The sequence below is a fragment of the Trichechus manatus genome, unplaced genomic scaffold (assembly GCF_000243295.1).
Source record: "Trichechus manatus latirostris isolate Lorelei unplaced genomic scaffold, TriManLat1.0 scaffold00046, whole genome shotgun sequence".
NCBI classification, from domain to species: Eukaryota; Metazoa; Chordata; class Mammalia; order Sirenia; family Trichechidae; genus Trichechus; species Trichechus manatus.
Genome location: NW_004443982.1, coordinates 2,602,588 through 2,624,935, shown reverse-complemented (window position 1 = coordinate 2,624,935; position 22,348 = coordinate 2,602,588). Strand labels below are relative to the sequence as shown.

The 22,348-nt window shown below is 42.5% G+C and overlaps 1 protein-coding gene across 7 annotated transcripts in view; it reads left to right on the top strand.

Annotated features, from left to right (window-relative positions):
- The window catches only part of CCNB3 (cyclin B3), a 165,821-nt gene extending 151,606 nt beyond the window's left edge, over positions 1-14,215 (top strand). For 5 of the 7 annotated variants that reach the window (XM_023731851.1, XM_023731850.1, XM_023731847.1 and 2 more), the window contains 4 exons: positions 6,066-6,221; positions 7,906-8,055; positions 13,584-13,714; positions 13,954-14,215. In XM_023731851.1, coding sequence (XP_023587619.1) covers positions 6,066-6,221; positions 7,906-8,055; positions 13,584-13,714; positions 13,954-14,026 — 510 coding nt within the window. In that variant the 3' untranslated portion in view covers positions 14,027-14,215. The remainder of the gene's footprint in view (positions 1-6,065; positions 6,222-7,905; positions 8,056-13,583; positions 13,715-13,953) is intronic. The other 2 variants (XM_023731853.1, XM_023731852.1) reach the window with 2 other exon arrangements.
- The last annotated feature ends 8,133 nt before the right edge of the window (positions 14,216-22,348 follow it).

Sequence of the window (22,348 nt, the reverse complement as noted above, 5' to 3'; positions counted from 1 at the left end):
TCCCTCTTTCTCCCTATCTTTCCTCCCTCTCTACCTCCTCTCTCTCCATCTCTCCCCCGTTTCTACCTCCTCTCTCTTCTCTCCTTCTCTCTTGCTCCCTTTCTCTCCCTCCCTCCACAATTTTTCTCCCTCTTTATCATCTCTCTCCTCCCCCTCCTTCACTCTCTCCCTTTCTCCAATTCCTTCTTTCTCTCCCTCTCCTTCTCTTTCTCCCTCAATCCCCTTCCTCTACCCCTCTCACCTTCTCCCCTAGTCATTTTGTCTACCTCCTTTTCTTTTTCTCCTCCTTTGTTTCTCTCTTCCCCTTGCTCCACCTCTCCTTCTCTATACATACCTTTCCCTCTCTCTGCCCTGTCTCTCCCCTGATCTCTTCTTTGGTCTCCCCATCTCTGTTTCTTTCTCTGTCCCCTTCTTTCTGTCCCTCTCTCTACCTCCTCCCACTCCTCTCTCTTCTTTATCTCTCTCTCCTTCTCTGTCTTCCCTTCTTAATTACCTATTACTGCCATAACCAAAAATACCACAAGTGGGTAGCTTTAAAAAAACAGGAATTTATTGTCTCACAGTTTTGGAAGCTAGAATTCCAAATCAGGGCAGAAACTCTAGGGAAGGTCCTTCCTTGTTCTCTGCTTGGTGTTTCTTGGTGTTCCTTGGTGTCTGTCTTCTCCCTATGTGTGTCTCTGTGTCTTTTCTGCTCTTTTTATAACATACCCCTTAGAAGTGATTAGATTTAAGACCTACCCTATTCTGGTAAGACCTCATTCACATAACAAAAGAAAACCCCTATTTTCAAACAGGGTCATATTTACAGGTACAGTTGTTGGACTTTAACACATATTTTGAGGAGATACAATTCAATCCATAACACATTCTTTGTCTCTCCCTCTTTCTTTTCCCCTTTATCCTTCCTCCTCTATCTCTCTCTCCACCTCTTTCCCAACTCTTTCCACCCTCTCTCCTCTCCCAGTCTCCCTCATTCTGTCTCTATCTCCATCTCCATCTCTCCCTCCCTGTATTTTTCTGTTTCTCTCTTCCTCCCTCTCTTCACCCTCTCTCACCTGTAGCCAACCCCCCACTCTTACCTTCCCTCTCCTGCTCCCCATTCCTTCCCCTTCCCCCCCTCCTCTTCTCTCATTCACTCCCCCTCTCTCCATCTCTCTCTTTCTTCCTCTATTTCCCCTTATATGTCCCCCTCTGTCCCTGGTGGCACAGTTAAAGAGCTTGACTGCTAACCAAAAGGTCAGCAGTTCAAATCCACCAGCCACTCTTTGGAAACCCTATGGGGCAGTTTTACTCAGTTCTGTAGGGTTGTAATGAGTCAGAATCGACTTGACAGCAACAGGTTTTTTTTTTTTTTGTTGTTGTTGTTGTTCTGTCCCCCTTTCAGTCCTTCTTTTTCTCCCTCTCTCTCCCACTTTCTTCCCCTGTAGATCCCTCTGTCTCTCCTTTCCCCTCCCTCTCTCTCTTCCTCCCTCTTTCCCTCTTCCTGTCTCCTCCCCTCCCCTCCTTTCTTCTCCCTCCTCCTTCCCCCTTGCTTCCTCTACCCCCTCTATCCTACTCTCTTCCCCTTCCTTCTCTGCCTTTCCTTCTTTCTCCCCCTCTTTGTCCCCATCTCTGTCACCCTCTGTTCCTCTTTCAATCCTTCTTTTTCTTTTCTTCCCTCACCCTTCTCCCTTTTACCCCTCTCTACCTCCCTCTCTTCCCCCCCCTTCTCTGCCTTTCCCTCTTTCTCCCTCTTTGTCCTCATGTCTGTTGCCCTCTGTTCCTCTTTCAATTCCTCTTTTTCTCCTTCTTTCTCTCCTACTCTCTTCTCCTGTCTCTCATCTATCTTTCCTTTTCCCACTCCCTCCCTCCGTTTTCCCCCCTCTGTCCGTTTCTTTCCATATGTCTCCCTCCCTCTCCCTTCTGTCTATCTTCATCTCTCCCTTCTTTCTTCCTCCCTATCTTTTCCCCACTCTCCCTCTGATCTCTCTCCCCATTTCCCCTTTTCTCTACCCTCTTTGGTCCCCCTCTTTGTCCTTTCTCCCCCACCCCCACTCTCATCCCTTTTCTCTCCCTATATCTTTCCCTTCCCCTTGCACCTTCACTCCCTTCCTCTCTCCTTCTGTCTTCTATCTCCTCTTTCCCTCTTTCTTTATCTCTCCCTAGTTTTCCCCTCTCCCTCTCTTCCCTGATGTCTATCCTGTTTCTCCTACTTCCAACCCCGACTCTCTTTCTCCTTCTGTCCCCTTCTTTGTCCTCCTTTCAGTCCCCCCTTCTCTCTCCCCCACTCTCTTCCTCTATGGGTTCCTCAATCTTTACCTTCCCTTTCCTCCCCGGCTCGCTTCCTCCTACCCTCTTCCTCCTACTCCCTCTCTTGTCCCGTTTTCCCCTCCCCATCTATCTCCGCTTCTTTGTCCACATCTCTGTGCCTCTCTCCCTCTTTTTTCCCTCTTTCTCTCTCCCACTCTCATCTCCCATTCTCTTTTCCATTCTATTCCTTTCTTCCTCCTTCCCTCTCTCTTTCCCTGTCTCACTCTCTTATTTCTTTCTAATTCTCTACTCTCTCCCTCTCTCTCAACCCTTTCCTTCTCTATGTCCCTCCCTCCCCCATTGCCCCCTCCCACTCCCCACCCTCTCTCCTTTCCTCCCCCTCTTCCCTGCTTCTTCTCTTCCCTCCTCTGCCTCCTCTCTTTATGCTCCTTGTTTCTCACCCTCTCTTCTCCTCTCTCACTGTCTCTCCCCCTTTCTCTCTCACAGTCTCTCTCCTCTCCCTTGCTCTTTCACCCCTTCTCTTCCTCTCCTTCCATCCCATTCCTGCTACCTTTCCCCCCTTCCCAAAATCTCCCTCTCCCATTCTCATCTGCTCTCCCCCTCATTAGCCCTGATCTCTCTCCCTCTGTCTCTCTTCTTTGTCTCCTCCTCTCTGCCCGTCTCCCTCTTGCACTCTCTTTATCCCATCCTGCCTCTCATTTCTCAGCCTTGTTCTTGCTCCTCTCCCTCTCTTCTTTCTCTCCACCTGCTCTTCTCTCCCTCTCGTCTTCTCTCTCATCTTCTCTCTTCCATTCTCTCTATATATCTTTCCCTTCCCCTCCCTTCTTTTCTCTTTCCCTTCCTTTCTCTCTCTCTCCCATCTCACTCTTCCCCTCTCTCCCCCTCTTCTCCTCTGCACTCCTGACCTCTCTCCCTTTATTCCTTTCCCTTTCCTTTTCTTCTCCTGTATTCCTCTCTCCCCTCTCTCCCTTTCTCTCCACCTCTCTTTCCTCCCATCTCTCCCTTTGTATTTCCCTCTGTCCTTCTCTGACTGTTCTTCCCTCTGCCTCCTGTTCTCTTTCTCCCCCTTTTCTTCTCTCTCACTCTCTCTTAACTCTCCTATCTTTTCTTTCCCTCCCTCTCTCTCACTCTCTTTACCATCTCTTTCTCCTTTCCTACTTCCCTCCCTCAACTCTCTTCCCTCTCTCCCACTCCCTCTTTCTCTTCTCCTCTCTCCCGCTTTGTCCCTGTCTTTGTCCCCATCTCTGTCCCTCTTTCAATCCCTCTTTTTCTCCCCCCCATAAGCCCCTCTATCTTTCCTTCTCCTCCCTCCCTCCCTCTCTCCCCATATGTCTATCTGGATTTCTTCCCTCTCTTCCCCACTTTCCCCCTCTCTCACAACCCTCTTCCTATCTCTCCCCCTCCCTCCCTCTCTCTTCATTTCTCTCCCTCTGTATCCCCTTCCTCTCTCCCTTTCTCTCCCCTCACTCTCTCCCAATACCCTCTTGCTTACATCTCTCTTTCCCCTGCTCCCTCCCTCTTTCTCTGTCCCCCTCCCATTCTCTCTTTCCCTCCTCTCCATTTCTCACTAGCTCTCCTCACCTCTTTCTCTCTCACTTTCTCCCATCTCCTATCTCCCTCTCCTGCTCCCTCCCTATCTTCATGCCTATCTCTCTATCCTTTTCTTCCTCTCTCCCTGCTCCCTTTCTCTCCTACTCCCAAACCCTACTCTCTACCCCAGACTCTCCTTGTCTTCCTCCACCCTTCATCTTTTCTCTTCTTCTCCTTCCATCTCACTTCTGCCTCCTCTCCCCCTTGCTCTCTCTCTCTCTCCCTCCCTCCCTCTGTCTATCCGTCTCTCCTGTTTTGTCCTACTCACTCCCTGTGATCCTCTTTCTCTAACATGCCTCTCTCTGTCCCCCCTCTGTCTCCCTCTCTGTCCCCCTTTCTGTCCCTTCTTTCTCTCTCCCTCTTTCTCCCTCCCCCTCTCTTTTCCTTCCGCTCTCTCCCTCTCTCCCTGCTCTCCTCCACGCTTCCATTTTGCTTCCCCTCTCTCTCCTGTGCTCTAGATACCCTTCCTTCTCTCTCTCCCCTCTCTTCCCCCGTTTCCCCCTCCTCTCTCATTATATCTTTCCCTTACCCCTCATCTACCATCCTTCTTCTCTTCCTCCACCTCTATATTTTATCTCATTCTCTGTCCCCTCCTTTATACCCTTGTCTCCTCCTCTCTCTGACCCCTTCACCTCTCCTCTCCCCTTTCCCCACCTCTTTTACCACAGTCCCTCCTGCCCCCTCTTTCTTTCTCTCTCCCTCCCTCCCTCTCTTCCCCTCATCTTTCATCCTCTGTCCTCATGTCTGTTCACTTATCTGCTGCCTTCCTCTCCCCCTCATCCTGCCCCTCACTCTTTCTCCCTCTTGCTCCTTTTATCTCTCCCATCTTCCCTTCCCTTCCTTCCCCCTCCTCCTCCCTTTCCCTCACTCATCTCTCTATCTGCATCTCGCTCCTCCCTTTCTCTACTTTTTCAGTCTCCCACAACCCTCCTTCTCTTCCTTTCTACCCCTCTCCACCCTCTTTCTATGTCTCTCACTTTTGCCCTGTTTCCCTCTGCATCCCCTTCCTCCCTCTCACCCTCTCTCCCATACTCCCTTGATTACCTCTTTCTCCCCTGCTCCCTCCCTCTCTCTAGCCTTCTTTATCTACTTTTCTCTTTCTTTCCCTCCCCCCTCTCTTCACCCCTCTCACTCTCACTCTCTCCTACCACCTCACTCTCTGCTACCCCCTCTCTCTTCTCTCTTTCTCTCCTCAGCTCCCTCCCTATCTTTAGGCCTGTTTCTCTCTCCTTTTCTCCTCCCTTCTCCTCGTCTCCCTGTCACACTCTCTCCCCTCCCCCCCTCTTTTTCTACTCCTATCCCCACTTTCTTTTCTCCTCTTTTTCCCCCTCTTGCCCCATGTCTCTCTTCCTCCCTCTCTGCTCTTCCTTATCTCCCACTACCCCTCTCTTGCCTTCTTTCCCTCTGTGTCTTCATATCTGTCCCCATCTCTGTGCCCCTTTCAATCCCTTTTTCTTCTTCTCTCTCTCCCACTCTGTTTCCCTCTGTCTACCCCTCTCTGTCTCCCTCCCTCTCTCTCTCCCCCCTCCTCTCTCTGGGGCCATCTCTCTCCCCCTAACTTCTATTCCTATCCTACTTCTGTCTCTCCTCTCTCCTCTTGTTCTAGATACCCCCTTCTCTGTCTCCTCTTCCTCTCTCTCTCTTTCTCATTCTCTCTTCACTTATCTCTCCCTTCCCCAACTCCTTCCCTCCTTTTTTATCTCCCTCTTTCTCTTCATCTCTCTCCCATCTTATTTTCTGTCCCCCTCTCTCCTTCACTTTCCTTCCTACTTTTGCCCCCTCCGTTTTTCTCCCTCTCTCTACCTTCTCCTTCTGTCTTCCTCTCTTTCCCTCTTTTCTGTTTTCTCTATATATACATCCCTCTCCTTTTCTCCACTTGTCTCACTCTCTGTCCCCTCTCTCTTAGTCTCTTTCCACCTTTCTCCCTCTAGTTCTGGCTCTGTCTCTCCCACTCTCCCTCTCTCCTTCCCTTTCCCATCCTTTCTCTCTCCCTCTCCCCCTCCTGCTGCCCCTCTTATGCCCGCCTCTCTCCCTCTGTCATCCCTCTTTTTTTTTTTGCTGAGCGTCTCAAATCTACCAGAAGCTGGCTGTCAGTGGTACCCTGAATATTTATGCTCGGATGTGTGTTTGCATCCTGTACCTCATCCCTCTTTTCCTCTGCCATTTATGTCTAAGCAGAGAGCAGAGTGTGCCCTGTTGTGACAGCCTCTCTTCTCCCCTCAAAGGAGACCTGCCCACCTTGTGTGGATGACTTCCTGTACATCTGTGATGATATTTATCAGCGAGATGAGGTGCTTGCCATGGAAATCAGCATCCTGAAAACCCTCAAATTTGACATCAACATCCCCACCGCCTATCATTTTCTGCGCAGATATGCTAGGGTAAGATGGAATAGGCACATCTTCATTCTCTCACTGCTTGGTTAGTCCCTTGTATGCCTAGAGTGACTATCTGAGTGGTAGGAAAAGGGAAACGGAACAGCTTAGGTGTAGGGGAATTCTCTCCTTCAATTAAAGGTTGGCAGTTGTTATGGATTGAATTGTATACCCCCAAAATGTGTGTCAACTCGGTTAGGCTATGATTCCCAGTATTGTGTTGTTGTCCACTATTTTGTGATCTGATGTGATTATCCTGTGTGTGGTAAATCCTAACCTCTATGATGTTAATGAAGGAGCCCTGGTGGTGCAGTGAGTAAAGTGATCAACTGCCAACTGAAAGGTCAGTAGTTCAAAACCACCAGCTGCTCCATGGGAGAAAGATGTGGCAGTCTGCTTCTGTAGAGATTTTAAGCCTTGGAAACCCTGTGGGATTGCTATGAGTCAGAATCAATGGTAGTGGGTTTGGTTTTGGGGATGATGTTAATGAGGCAGGATTAGAGGCAGTTATGTTAATGAGGCAGGACTCAATCTACAGGGTTAGGTTGTATCTTGAGTTAATCTCTTTTGAGATATAAAAGAGAGAATCTAGCAGAGAGGAGAGGGGCCTCATTACTACCAAGTGAGAAAAGCCAGGAGCAAAGCATGTCCTTTGGACTCAGGGTCCCTGTGCTGATAAGCTCCTAGACCAGGGGAAGTTTAATGACAAGGACCTTCCCCCAAAGCTGACAGAGAGAAAAAGTTTCTCCTGGAGCTGGTCCCCTGAATTTGGACTTCTAGCCTCCTAAACTGTGAGAGAATAACTTTCTGTTTGTTAAAGCCATCCACTTGTGGTATTTCTGTTATGGCAGCACTAGATAACTAATACAGCAGTCTACGAAGCAGGGAGGTCAAATTGCTGATTTGCAGAGTGTACCTATAAGATTTTTTTTTAAATAATGTTTTTTCAGCAAATGTTTGCACAGCAAATTAGGTTTTCATTTGACAAGTTCTACACAAATTTTTCAGCAGCATTAGTTACATTTTTCACAATGTGTCAACATTCTCTTTAATTGCTTCTGGTTGTTTCATGCCTGTAAAGCTTTGAGGTGAGGGCAGAGTAGGGATGGGGAAGATGATTTTTTAACCAGGAAGGGACATATGGGCAATTTTGGAGGGATGCTAGCAATGTTCTTTTTCTTCACCTGGGTATTGGTTACATGGAATGTCACTTTATAATTATTTATTGTATTCTGTATGTGCATTCTGTGCTTTTCTGTGTGTGTGTGTATGTGGCCATAATTTTTAAAAGAGGTTCAAACAAGAAAAGCGAAAGGGTTCTTTTGGATCGTAGACCATCTCCTAGGGTGGAACTAGGTCAAAGTCAGAGTTGGGAGGACTTTGGCCCTTCAAAGGATGACTGTTATAAAAAAGGTAGGTGGAAGGGTACAAGAAACACACTTGAGAATTTGCTTAAAAACCGCAAAGGTGGCAACTCCCACTGCTGCTTTCAGAATCCGCTCATAAAGATTCTGTGCTTTTTGGGGTAGGGATCTTACGATGAACCGTGGAGGCAGGAGAGGAAAATTTCTCAAGCAGAGAGGTTTTAGGTTTGGGGTGGGATAAGTGGATAAAATATGTATAGAGGAGCCTTCCGGTTGGTTCTGGTATTCCAAATTGGTTGTTGAGCCTGTCTTCTTGCTACCTTTAGTGTGTTCATGCCAACATGAAGACCTTGACCTTATCCCGCTTCATCTGCGAAATGACCCTGCAAGAATATGACTATATCCAGGAGAGGGCTTCCAAGCTAGCTGCTAGCTCCTTCCTCCTGGCCCTCTACATGAAGAAGCTTGGACACTGGGTAAAACACTTGCAGGGGGCAAGGGGTTGGGATTCAAAAACAGGGTTGACTCAGGAAAGATGTGGGAAACTCTAGGTGAAAAAACTGCCACATACCCAAAGTTAGGAATTCATTAACACCTCAATAATTTAGTGACCTGGATGCCCAAAAGGGTTTCTACAGCAGTGATTTTAAAATATTTTATTTTCCTTAGTCACTGTCTTATTTACCTAGTGCTGGAGCCTTGGTGGCACAGTGGTTAAGAGCTATGGCTGCTAACCAAAAGGTCGGCAGTTCGAATCCACCAGCCAGTCCTTGGAAACCCTATGGGGGAGTTCTATTCTGTCCTATAGGGTCACTATGAGTCAGAATCGACTTGACGAGAATGGGTATTTTTGTTTGTTTATTATAACAAAAATACCACAAGTGGGTGGCTTTAAAAAACAGAAATGTGCTTTCTCACATTTCTGCAGGCTGAAAGTCCAAATCAGGGTCTCAGCCCTGTTGATTCCTTCTGTGAGCCTCTCTTCTAGTTTCTGGTGGCTGCCAGCAATCACTGGCATTCCTTTGTTGCTTATAGATGCCTCTGCCTCTTTCATCACATGGTGTCTGTCTTCTCCCTGTGTCTGATTTTCCTTTTTAAAAAAAAGACCACTTAGAAGGGATTAGGTTTAGGACCCACCCTACTCTGGTATAACCTCATTAACATAGCAAAAGAAAACCCTATTCTCAAACAGTCACATTCACAGATGTAGGAGTTAGAATTTCAACATATATTTTGGGGGATACATTCAATCCATAATGCTCCACCTTTTGCCCCCCAAATTCATGTCCTTTTTACATGCAACATACATTCACCCCATCTCAGCATCCCCAAAATCTTAACCCATTTCAGCATCCACTTTAAGTCTAAAATCTTATCTTCTGAATTATCTAAATTAAATATAGGTGAGACTCTGGGTGTGGTCCATCCTGGGGCAAACTTCTGTTCATCTGTGGACCTGTGAAATGTAGAATACAAGTTATCTGCTTCCAAAGTACAGTAGTGAAACAGGCATAAGGTAACAGTCCCATTTCAAATGAGAGAAATTAAAGGGAAAGAAGGAGTCACAGGCACCAAGCAAGTCCAAAACCCAGCAGGGCAAATGCTATTAGATCTCAAGTCTTGAAAATAATCTTCTGTTTTTCAAAACTATCTGAGCATTGGCCCTCCCCTCTGGACTTTGAGTGGGGGCCCTACAGCTCTGGATGGCAGCTCCATCCTCTCTGCTTTGGGCGAGTCCTGTTCTTCTGGCCCATCAGGTTGATTGCCCTGCTCCCTCTGCCCTGAGCAACCCCATTATCCCAGCCTACTTGCACAACAACCCCACACTCTGGAACTGAGGTGATAGCCCCACCCTTTGAAACCTAGGGGTGACCCTACCCTTTGAAGCCCAGGAAGTGGTGACCCTGCCTCCTCATGCTCCTTCTACCAGTCCTGCTCGTCTCTAAACTACTCCCAGGATTATCTTTTCCTTTTCTTGAGGGACAACAGATATTTATAGCCAAGTTGCTCCATTGTCCTGTTCCTGCCTATGGAATTACAGGAATTGGACAGCTTTGCTTTATTTTGTCCTGTCTTTGTTCTCTTCAGTCTAACTGGGAGTGTTTCTACTGAAATGGTTGATTGAATCCATAGGTCACATGCCTATCTTCAAGTTCTGATTTCATTTTGCCTAATAGTTCATTTATCAATCTATTTCCTCCCATATTTGCTATAAGCAGCAAGGAAAAAACCACACTGCACCTTCAAGATTTCACTTAGAAATCTCCTCAGCTAAATATCCAAGTTCATTACTTACAAGTTCTACTTTTCACAAAACATTTGAACATAATTCACAAATTCTTTGCTACTTTATAACAAGGATTTTCTTTCCTCCAGTGTCCAAATAACATGTTCATCATTTCCTTTAAAGCTTCACCATAAACACATTTAACATCCACATTTCTAGCAACATTCTGTCCATAACAATAGAAGCTTTCCCCACACCTCTTAATTCTTTCTGAGCCCTTATCAGAATCACCTTTAATATCCATAATTCTACCAACAGCCTCTTCAAGTAAATCTATCAAGCACCTCAAAACTCTTCCAGCCTCTACGCATTACCCAACTACAAAGCCCTTCCATGTTTGTAGTTATATGTTGCAGCAGCATCCCACTATTAGGTACCAAATTCTTAGTTTTCTAGTGCTGCTGTAACAAAAAAATACCACAATTGGGTGGCTTTAAAGAACAGAAATTTATTTTCTCAGAGTTTAGGAGACCAGAAGTCCGAATTCAGGGCATCGGCTCTTCTTTGTCTCTTTTAGCTTTTAGTAGCTGCTGGCAGTCCTTTATAAATGCATCTGTCTCCATCCTCACATAGTGTCCATCCTCTCCCTGTGTGTGTCTCTCCGTGTCTGTTTTCCCTTTTTATAAGAGACCACTCAGACAGGATTAAGTTTAGAATCCACCCTACTGTGGTATGGCCATATTAACATAACAAAAGAAAAACTCTATTCCCAAACAGGGTCACATTCACAGATACAGGGGCTAGGACTTCAAAATATCTTTTATGGGGGATACAGTTCAATCCAAAATAGTCACAGTACCCTTTTTCCAAATAAAGCTTACCTCAGAGCCCAATATTCCAAAGCAAACTAATGTGGAGTTATTCTGGTTAAAGCAGTGGTGTGGAGTGGGCCCACTTCTTATCCCTGACCTCCTTCCATCCCTACCCCTTATAATCCCATCAGCAAGGTTGGCCCCTGAGGGAGCCTACTGGAACAGTGTTTGAAAAGCACTGATGTAGCATTTTAGAGTAGTGAAAGCAACTGTCCATATGTATAATGCGGGACTCAGAGTTATAAGATTCCCCTAAGCCTTCTACTCTAATACAAATAAAAATCATATTTGATGCTTTCTCAATTTTATGAAAAATTGTGAATAAATGAAACTTTAGAGACCTTTGAATTTTTATTGATGTTAACATGTAATCCAAGTAAAAAAGAGTATGCTCCCTATGCAAATGCAAACCCTCTTTCCAACCACCCCTATGTCCCTCCCACCTAGAAATTCTGGTGTCACTACTGATGGGAAAACCTCTGTGTGCTAAGAAAGAGCCCCAACTTGGAAAAGTCATAGTGAAAATTCCTGGGACAGAGAAAGCATTCAATAAGAGACAGTGATGATGACGAAAATGAATAAATAATAATAATGGCTAGCATTTATCGAGGGCTTAGTGTTCTAAGCACTTTGTGTATTAACTCATTTAATCTTCACAACAACTTATGAGATCAGGGCTATTATTCCTATTTACAGTTGAGAAACTAAGGCACTGAGAATTTAAATAACTTTCCATGTTTATACAGCTAATGGGAGGCAGAGCTAGGCTTTGAGGACTAGGAGTGATATTCAAAATATATAACTACTGCATAATGGATGTGACCAGCACTCGGGAGCCACAGTCCTGGAAGCCCCAGGCTAAGCCAGGCTCTGACTTTTGCTTCCTGGGAAAGTCCAGTGGGTCCTGGAGAAGGCAATTGAGAGGCTCAAGTCAGAAAATTGTTTGCCAACCAGAATATTTCAGTGTTTTAACACTTGATATGGCTATACTAGTGAATATCAGCTAAATGTCAGCCCTAATTTTAACTCAGGTAGTCTGGCTCCACAGTCCACTATGTTATACTGTCTTTCCTATAGCTAAAGCTTTACAAAGGAGGTGACTTGAGCTGGGTCTTGAAAGATGAGTAGGAATTTATGAGAGGAGACATTCAAGGCACAGAGAGTGATATTTGCAAAGATGTGAAAGCACTAAGAAAAGAATGTGATATATTTGAGGCAGCATGTGAAATCTGCTATGGATACAGCAGGGAGTATATTAATTAATAGGGAGATTGTTGGAGTATGTTTTTTGTATTATTTCACCACAGTAAAAAAAATATGAAAAAAATTAATAGGGAATGGTGAGAGATGAGACCAAGATGGAAGGGACCTTGTGTGCCATACCGAGAAACCCACTTTATCCTAAGGCTTTGCAGGTCTTTTAGGCAGGAAAGTGACATACTCCTGTTTGTGTATTTTGGAAACAGTACTGTATACAAGGTATATTAGATGAGAGAGAGTCTAAAGGTAGGAACATCAGTGAGTAGGCTATCATAATTGTCAAAGTGAAGCCTTGAGAGCCTGAACCAACACAGTGGCAGTGGCACCATGAATCTTATTTAACACACCCAGTATGATGCATTGCCTCCATGTGTTACTTCCGTGTTATGCCTCCATGTGTTACTTCCGTGTTCAACATTCCAATGACTGCCTTTTGCCTGTGGCAGTGGTTTCCAAACAGTATTTGGTAGAGCCCTGGGGCTCCTGCAGAAGTGTCTCAGGTGCCACTTAAAAGGTAAAGGGATCCAAATTGGTGGGCTTGTAGACCCCCTCCTCTGATTCCAGGTAAGATATTTGGGCTTCCAGGCAAGCTATTTGAAAAAACAAAAAAAGAAATCAAGGAAAAGAACGTAAAACACTTTTAGAAAAACCACTAACTTGTAAGTCCTCTTCCTTCCTCTGCCTGTTGAGCTCCCACTTTTCTTTCAACACCCATTGCAAATGTGCCCTCCGCTAGAAGCTTTCTGTGACTTTTCTGGCCAGAATTTATTGGCCCTGCTGCTCCATACCTCCAGTATCCCATGCTTACTTCTATTATAGCACTTACCACATAGTTTGTAACTCTCTGTTTACATGTGTGTCTCCCCCATTAGACTACAGACTTCCCAAGAACCTGAGCCTTATTATTAATCTTTGTATCCCCAGCATCCTACATAGAGTTTGGTATTATTAATCCTAGCTGATATTGATTGGGCACTTACTATGTGCTAGACCCTGTTCTGTGTGCTTTAATTCATTTAATCCTATGATATAATTACTGTAATGGCCCTTATTTGTCACATGAGGAAGCTGAGGCACCAAGAGGTTAAATAACTAGCTCAAGGCCATGGAGCTGAGATTTGAAACCAAGCAACCTGCATCCAGAACCTTTGCTCTTAAACACTCTGCTATCCTGCTTCTGCAACATAATATGCGTTCTTAAGAGCTGAATGAGTAAATGAATGTATGGAATGATGGTCATAAGAGGAACAGCCCTAATTTCTGTTGGCTGTTGAATTGGAACCTAAAGTTTGTTCTGGGGATTGTCTGACCATTAGCTCTGGACCTGAGACTGAGTAAATTACAAAATCAGTCATGTTCTTTAGATTCTTTGATGGATTTCAGCTTACATGATTACCTATGACCAGGGCTAATACCTAGCAGGTACATTTGGATATAGCCATACAAGTAGTTTATGGCTGGAACCCATTCTTCTAGATAGTACCCTATAGTTATTGGTCAGTATCTGTGCTGTGTGGGTTTTTAAAATATTTGGACTATTACCCATGACTATACCATGGATGGGAAGTTTGGACTTGGGATAGCAGAGATGGAAGAAGGATCTGCTTCCTGTAGTGGAAATCACTGTTCTTGTTGCTTCTATCAGGCTCCTACCCTGGAATATTACAGTGGCTATAAGACCTCTGATCTTCACCCCTTGGTCAGACAGCTGAACATCATGCTGACTTTTCAGCCTTGTGACAGGCTCAAGACTGTGTATTCCAAGTATTCTCACCAGTAAGTACCAAGCCCTGGATGAAGTTGGGGGTGTATTCAGTCCTGGAGAAGCCTTAAAACAATAGACTCAGACTAGCTTCATTTAAGGAAAAAAAGAAGAATTAAAACAATTTTACTTTCTTTTCTGCTCTAGGGTTAAAGCAAGATAGGGAACCTGGGGCCCTATGTCCTACTTGTCCCATGGAGCATGCTTGGCTTTGGCCTGTTTTATGTTGAGCAGATGTCTCTTCCTTTTGCAGGGTCTTCTTTGAAGTCACCAAAATACCCCACTTGGACATGTTGAATCTGGAGGAGATCTTGAACTACTACTGATTCTGAGACTGAGAGTCTGGCACCCTGACAGCAGCCACCAGAGCCAGGCAGACACATTAATAGGCTGTATTTATTCTATGCTTGAATTTGTCTTTTGATTACTTTTCCTTATTTTCTTGTCTTTGTTTTTTCCCCAAACTGATAATGTTGTAAATATTTAAGTTTTTTATGAAAGAGAAGAAATTATCGTAGTATTTCATTATAAATTTAATAAAAAAATCAGTGGTCCTTGTTAACATGACTCGTCTCTCTTCTTTTTTAAAAAGAAATTATTGTGCTTTAGGTGAAAGTGTACAGCTCAAGTTATTTTTTCATTCAAAAATTTATACACATAGTGTTTTGTGATATTGGTTGCAATCCCCACAATGTTACAGCATTTTCCATCCTGAGCTCCCTGTGTCCATTCATTCAGTTCCTGTCCCTGCCTGCCTTCTCATCTTGCTTTTGGACAGGAGTTGCCCATTTGGTCTTGTATATTTGATTGAACAAAGAAGCACATTCCTCACATGTGTTATTTTTGTTTTATAGGCCTGTCTAATCTTTGCCTGAAAAATGGGCTTTGGGAGTGGTTTCAGTTGTGAGTTAGCAGGATGTCCGGGGGCCACAGTCTTGGGGGTTCCTTCAGTCTCTGTCAGACCAGTAAGTCTGGTCTTTTGTCATGAATTTGAATTCTGTTCTACGTTTTTCTCCTGCTCTGTCCAGGACTCTCCGTTGTGTTCCTGTCAGGGGGTCATTGGTGGTAACCAGACACCATCTAGGTCTTCTGTTCTCAGGCTGGTGAAGTCTCTGGTTCATGTGGTCCTTTACTCTTTTGGGCTAGTATTTTCCTTGTGTCTTTGGTTTTCTTCATTCTCTTTTGCTCCGGGTGGGATGGGACCAATAGATGTATCTTAGATGGCCGCTCACAGGCTTTTAAGACCTCAGACGCTACTCACCAAAGTGGGATGTAGAACATTTTCTTTATAAACTATGTTATCCCAGTTGACCTAGATGTCCCCTGAGACTATGCTCCCTGGGCCCCAGCCCCAGCTGCTTGGTCCCTCAAGTGTTTGGATGTGTCTAGGAACCTTCTATGCTTTTGCTTTGATCCAGTTGTGCTGACTTCCCTGTATTGGGCCTTGTCCTTCCCTTCACCGAAGTTGACACTTGTTTACTATCTAGTTACTGACTTCCCCTTCTTCTTCCCTCCCCACCCTCTTAACCATCAAAGAATGCTTTTTTCTGTGTGTAAACCTTTTCTTGAGTTCTTATAATAGTGGCCTCATACAATAATTGTCCTTTTGTGACTGACTTATTTCACTCGGCCTAATGCCCTCCAGATTCATCCATGTTGTGAGATGTTTCATGGATTCATCATTGTTCTTTATCACTGCATAATATTCCATTATGTGTATTACCATAATTTGTTTATCCATTCATCTGTTGATGGGCATTTAGGTTGTTTCCATCTTTTTGCTATTGTGAATAGTGCTGCAGTGAACCTGGGAATGAATATGTCTATTAGTGTGAAGGCTCTTATTTCTCTAGGATATATTTCTAGGAGTCAAATTGCTGGATTGCATAATATTTATATTTCTAGCTTTTTAAGAAAGCACCATATCGTTTTCCAAAGTGGTTGTAGTATTTTACATTCCCACCAGCAGTGCATAAGAATTCCAGTTTCCCCATAACCTCTCCAACATTTGTTATTCTGTGTTTTTTGAATTAGTGCCAGCATTGTCAGGGTGAGATGGAATCTCATTGTAGTTTTGATTTGCATTTCTCTAATGGCTAATGATTGTGAGCATTTCCTCATATGTCAGTTAGCCTCCTGAATGTCTTCTTTGGTGAAGTGTCTGTTCATTCCTTTGCCCATTTTTTAATTGGGTTATTTGTCTTTTTGTTGTTGAAGTGTTGCAGTATCTTGTAGATTTTAGAGATTAGACCCTTATTGGATATATCAGAGCCAAAAATTTTTTCCCAGTCTGTGAGTTCTCTGTTTACTCTTTTTGTGAATTATTTTGATGAACATAAGTGTTTGATTTTTAGGAGCTCCCAGTTATCTAGTTTCTCTTCTGGTGTTTATGCATTGTTAGTTATGGTTTGTATACTATTTATGCCATCTATTAGGGCTGCTAGTGTTGTCCCTATTTTTTCTTCCACGATCTGTATTGTTTTAGATTTTATATTTACATCTTTAATCCATTTTGAGTTAGTTTTTGTGTATGGTGTGAGGTATGGCTCTTCATGTTTTTACAGAAGAACATCAAGCTATGCCAGCACAGTTTGTTAAAGAGACTGTCATTTCCTCATTTAACAGACTTTGGCCCTTTGCAAAATATCAACTGCTCATAGATGGATGGACTTACATCTGGGTTCTCAATTCTGCTCCATTGGTCTATGTATCTGTTGTACCAGTACCAAGCTATTTTGACTACTGTGGCTGTATATTATGTTCTAAAATCAGGTCGTGTGAAGCCTCCCACTTTGTTCTTCTTAAGCAATGATTTGTTTATCTGGGGCTGCTTCCTTTTCCATATAAAGTTAGTGATTTGTTTCTCCACCTCATTAAAGAATGCTTTTGGAATTTGGATCGGAATTGCATTGTATCTGTAGATCGCTTTGGGTAGAATTGACATTTTCACAATGTTGAGTCTACCTACCCATGAGCATGTATGTTTTTCCACTTAAGAAGGTCTCTTTTGGTTTCTTGTCGTAATGTTTTGCAGTTTTCTTTGTATAGGTCCTTTATGTCCCTGGTTAGATTTATTCCTAAGTACTTTATCTTCTTGGGGGCTGTTGTAAATGGCATTGATTTGGTGATTTCCTTTTCGAAGTTCTCTTTGTTGGTGTAGAGGAATCCTACTGATTTTTGTATGTTAATCTTGTATCCTGCTACTTTGCTGAAATCTTTTATTAGTTCCAGTAGATTTCTTGTGGATTCTTTGGGGTTTTCTGTGTATAAGATATCAACAGCTAATAGGAATAGTTTTACCTCTTCCTAACCGATTTGGATGCTTTTTATTCCTTTTTCTTGCCTTATTGCTCTAGCTAGTACCTTCGGTACAATATTGACTAAGAGTGGTGATTAAGAGCATCCTTGTCTGGTGGTTCCTGTTCTCAGGAGGAATGCTTTCAGTCTCTGTTTAGAATGATGTTGGCTGTTTGTTTTATATGAATGCCCTTTATTATGTTGAAGAATTTCCCATCTATTCTTACTTTGCTGAGAGTTTTTATCAGGAAAGGGTGTTGAACTTTGTCAAATGCCTTTTCTGTGTCTATTGAGATGATTATGTGATTCTGTTCTTTTGTTTTATTTATGTGGTAGATTACATTGATTTATTTTCTATTTTTGAACCATCCCTGCATACCTGGTATGAACCCCACTTGGTCATGATGTATTATTTTTTTGATATGCTGTTGAATTCTATTGGCTAGAATTTTGTTCAGAATTTTTGTGTCTGTGTTCATGAGGGGTATTGGTCTGTAGTTTTCTTTTTTGTGGTGTCTTTGCCTGGCTTTGGTATCAAGGTTATGCTGGTTTTGTAGAATGAGTTTGGGAGTATTCCTTCCTTTTCTATGCTCTGAAATAGTTTGAACAGTATTGGTGTTAGCTCTTTTCGGAAAGTTTAGTAGAATTCTCCAGTGAAGCTGTCCAGGCCAGAGCTTTTATTTGTTGGAAGTCTTTTTTATTACCTTTTTGATCTCTTATTACTGGTTTGTTCAGATTTTCTGCCTCAGTTTGTGTTAGTTTAGGTAGGTAGTGTGTTTCTGGACATTTGTCCGTTTCCTCTCAGTTTTCAAATTTGTTGGAGTACAATTTTTCATAGTAGTCTCTGTTGATACTATTTGTTTCAGTTGAGTCTGTTGCAATATCACCCATCTTATTTCTTATTTGGGTTATTTACTTCCTCTCCTGTGTTTCTTTTGTCAGTTTGTCCATTGATTTGTCTATTTTATTGATCTTTTCAAAGAACCTACTTTTGGTCTTGTTGATTGTGATCATTAAGGTTGTGTGTCAACTTTTCTGGGCCATGATTCTCAGTGGTTTGGGAGTTATGATGTAGTTTGGCAGTTGTACGATGATGTGATCACTTCCATGATGAGATTTGATATAATGTGATCACCTCCATGGTGGGATCTGCTGTGAGTAGTCAATCAGTTGAAAGGGAGTTTCCTTGGGGGTGTGACTTGCCTCGAATATAAGTGGATTTTCTGGCAAGGCTTGCGGGCTTTTGCTCGCGCTGGATACTGCAACTGGCTCATGTTCATGTGACCTCCAGTTCTTGGGACTTGAGCTAACAACTTACCTGCTGTCTTGCCTGCCTGTCTTGGGATTCGTCAGTCTTTGCAGCCTGTGAGCAAGAGTCCTGCTGTCTGACCTGCCGATCTTGGGTTTGCCAGCCCTTGCGGCTACGTGACTCAGGAGAAACCTCTACCTTGACCCACGGACTTGGGATGTTCGAGCCTATACAACCATGTGAGCCATTTTCTTGATATAAATATCTTTCTATATATGTTTATATTCTTTACTGGTTTTACTTCTCTAGAGGAACCAGCCTAAGATGCTGATTCTTTCAATTGTTTTTCTCTTCCCTATTTCATTTATTTATTCTCTAATCTTTATTATTTCCTTTCTTCTGGTGCCTGAGGGCTTCTTTTGCTGCTCTCTTTCTATTTGTTCAAGTTGTAGGGTTAATGTTTTGATTTTGGTCCTTTCTTTTTTGATGTGTGCGTTTATTGCTATAAATTGACCTCTAAGTACTGCTTTTGCTGTATGTCACAGGTTTTCATAAGATGTGTTTCATTCTCATTTGAGTCTATGAATTTTTTTATTCCATCCTTGATTTCTTCTATCACCCAGTAGTTTTTAAGCAAGATGTTATTCACTTTCCATGTATTTGATTTTTTTCCTTACTGTTGCTGTTGTTGATTTCTTCTTTTATGGCATTATGATCAGAGAGATGCTTTGTATTATTTCATTGTTGTGAATTTTGTTAAGGCTTACTTTTTGGCCTAAAATGTGGTCTATTCTGGAGAACATTCCATGTGCATTCGAAAAGAATGTATACTTTGCTGCTGTTGAGTGGAGTGTTCTGTGTATGTCTATGAGGTCAAGTTGGTTGATTGTGGCATTTAGATCTTCTGTATCTTTATTGAGTTTCTTTCTAGATGTTCTGTCCTTCACCGAGAGTGGTGTGTTGAAGTCTTCTACTATTATTGTGGAACTGTCTATTTCTCTTTTCAGTGCTGTTAGAGTTTGTTTTATGTATTTTGGAGCCCTGTCATTGAGTGTGTATATATTTATTATGTTTATGTTCTCCTGATATGTTGTTATTGTTGTTGTTAGGTGCCGTCGACTTGGTTCTGACTGATAGCGACCCCGTGTACAACAGGACAAAACACTGCCCAGGTCCTGTGCCATCCTCACGATTGTTGATATGTTTAAGCCCACTGTTGCAGCCACTGCGTCAATCCATCTCTTCGAGGGTCTTCTTCTTTTTCATTGACCCTCTATGTTACCAAGCATGATGTCCTTCTCCATAGACTGGTCCCTCCTGATAATATGTCCAGAGTACGTGAGACAAAGTCTCACCATCCTCACTTCGAAGGAGTACTCTGGCTGTACTTCTTCCAAGACAGACTTGTTCGTTCTTCTGACAGTTCATGGTATATTCAATATTCTTCACCAACACCATAATTCAAAGGCATCAGTTCTTCTTTGGTCTTCCTTATTTATTGTCCAACTTTTGCATGCATATGAGGCGATTGAAAATACCATGGCTTGGGTGAGGCTCACCTTAGTCCTCAAAGTGACATCTTTGCTTATTAAAACTTTAAAGAGGTCTTTTGCAGCAAATTTAGCCAATGCAATAGGTCGTTTGATTTCTTGACTGCTGCTTCCATGGGCGTTGATTGTGGATCCAAGTAAAATGAAATCCTTGACAATTTCAATATTTTCTCTGTTTATCATGATGTTGCTTGTTGGTCCAGTTGTGAGGATTTTTGTTTTCTTTATGCTGATGTGTAATCCATACTGAAGACAAGTCTTTGATCTTCATCAATAAGTGTTTCAGGTCCTCTTCACTTTCAGCAAGCAAGGTTGTGTTATCTGCATATTGCAGGTTGTTAATGAGTCTTCCTCCAATCCTGATGCTGCATTCTTCTTCCTATAGTGCAGCTTCTCGGATTATTTGCTTGCCATACAGATTGAATAAGTATGGTGAAAGGATATAACCCTGACACACACCTTTCCTGATTTTAAACCACGCAGTATCCCCCTGTTCTGTTTGAATGACTGCCTCTTGGTCTATGTACAGGTTCCATGTGAGCACAATTAAGTGTTCTGTTTTTCCCGTTGTTCACAATGTTATCCATAATTTGTTATGATCCACAAAGTTGAATGCCTTTGCATAGTCAGTAAAACACAGGTAAACATCTTTTTGGTATTTTCTGCTTTCATCCAAGATCCATGTGACATCACCATGTCCTCTTCTGAATCCAGCTTGAATTTATGGCAATTCCCTGTTGATGTACTGCTGCAACCATTTTTGAATTATCTCCTCCTGGTGCATTGACCTTTTAATCATTATATAGTGTCCTTTTTTATCTTTTATGTTAGATTTTGCTTTAAAAGTGTATTTCTTATTTTTTAAAGTGTATTTTTTCAGAGATTTACATTGCCACTCCTGCTCTTCTTTAGTTACTGTTTGCTTGATATATTTTTTTCCATTCTTTGAGTTTTAGTTTGTTTATATCTTTGTTTCTTATAGACAACATATAAGTGGATTGTGTTTTTTAATCTGTTCTGCCACTCTTTGTCTCTACTGGTGCATTTAGGCCATTTACATTCAGTGTAATTATTGATAGATATGAATTTAGTGCTGTCGTTTTGTTGTATTTTTTTTCTTTCTTTTTTGTGGTGTTGATGGTTTCTTTGTTCCACTTAATTTTCTGTGCTGGGTTCTTTTTATTATGTATTTTCTTTTCATCTCTTTCATTATTGTTGATTTTGTGTTTGCTGAGTCCTTATGTTTTTCTTCTTTCTTGTTTTGGCGGGTAGGTTTGTTGGCTTCCTTTGTGGTTACCTTGAAATTTACCTCTATTTTTCTAAGTTTAAACCAGTCTTTTATTTCTTGATATCACCTTGACTTCCTCTCCATATGGAAGTGCCATTTGGCACTCCAAATGACTGTGCCATTTATTCCTTTTTTGTTTGTTTGTTTAGACATTTTGTTGTTTATATATTGATGTCTCTGGTTCCCTTTTTTCAGTCTTTTAGCTTTGTTTTGTTTTTGTAAATTCCCTATCTGGGTTAGTATCTGGTTGATCTGTCCTGTGTCCTAGTCTTGGATTGTTGTCTGATGTTGTTGGTTCTCTAACCAGAGGACTTCCTTCAGTATTTCTTATAATTTTGATCTGGTTTTTACATATTCCCTTAATTTCTGTTTATCTGCAAATGACCTAATTTTGCCATCGTATTTGAGACAGTTTTGCTGGCCATATAATTCTTGGTTGGCAGTTATGTTTCCTTCAAGGCTTTATATATGTCATCCCATTGCCTTCTTGCCTGCATGGTTTCTGCTGAGTAATCAGAGTTTAGTCTTATTGCTTCTCTTTTGTAGGTGACTGTCATGGATTGAATTGTGTCCCCCAAAAATATCTGTCAGCTTGGCTGGGTCATGATTCCCAGTGTTGTATGTTGTGTAATCTGGTGTGATGTCCTTATGTGTTATAAACTCTATCACTATGATGAGGTTATATGTGATCTCCTTATGTGTTGTAAATTCTGTCACTGTGATGAGGTTATACTGATGAGGTTGACAAGATTAGATAGTGTCTTAATGCAATCTCTTTTGAGATATAAAAGAGAGAAGCAAGCAGAGACACATGGGAGCCTCACATCACCAAGAAAGCAGTGCCGGGAACAGAGCGCGTCCTTTGGACCAGAGGTTCCTGTGCTGAGATGCTTCCAGACCAAGGGAAGATTAATGACAAGGACTTTCCTCCAGAGCCGACAGAGAGAGAGAGCCTTCTCATGGAGCTGATGCCCTGAATTTGGACTTGTAGCCTACTGGACTATGAGAGAATAAACTTCTTTTTGCTAAATCCATCCACTCGTGGTATTTCTGTTGGAGCAGTACTAGATGACTAAGACAGTGACTTTTTGTTTATCCTTAGCTGCTCTCAAGATTCTTTGTGTTTGGTTTTGGCAAGTTTGATTATGATATGTCTTGGTGATTTGCTTTTGGGGTCTATCCTGTATGTGGTTCATTGGGCTTCTTGCATAGATATCTTCTTCTCTTTAATGATACTAGGGAAGTTTTCTGCCAGCAAATCTTC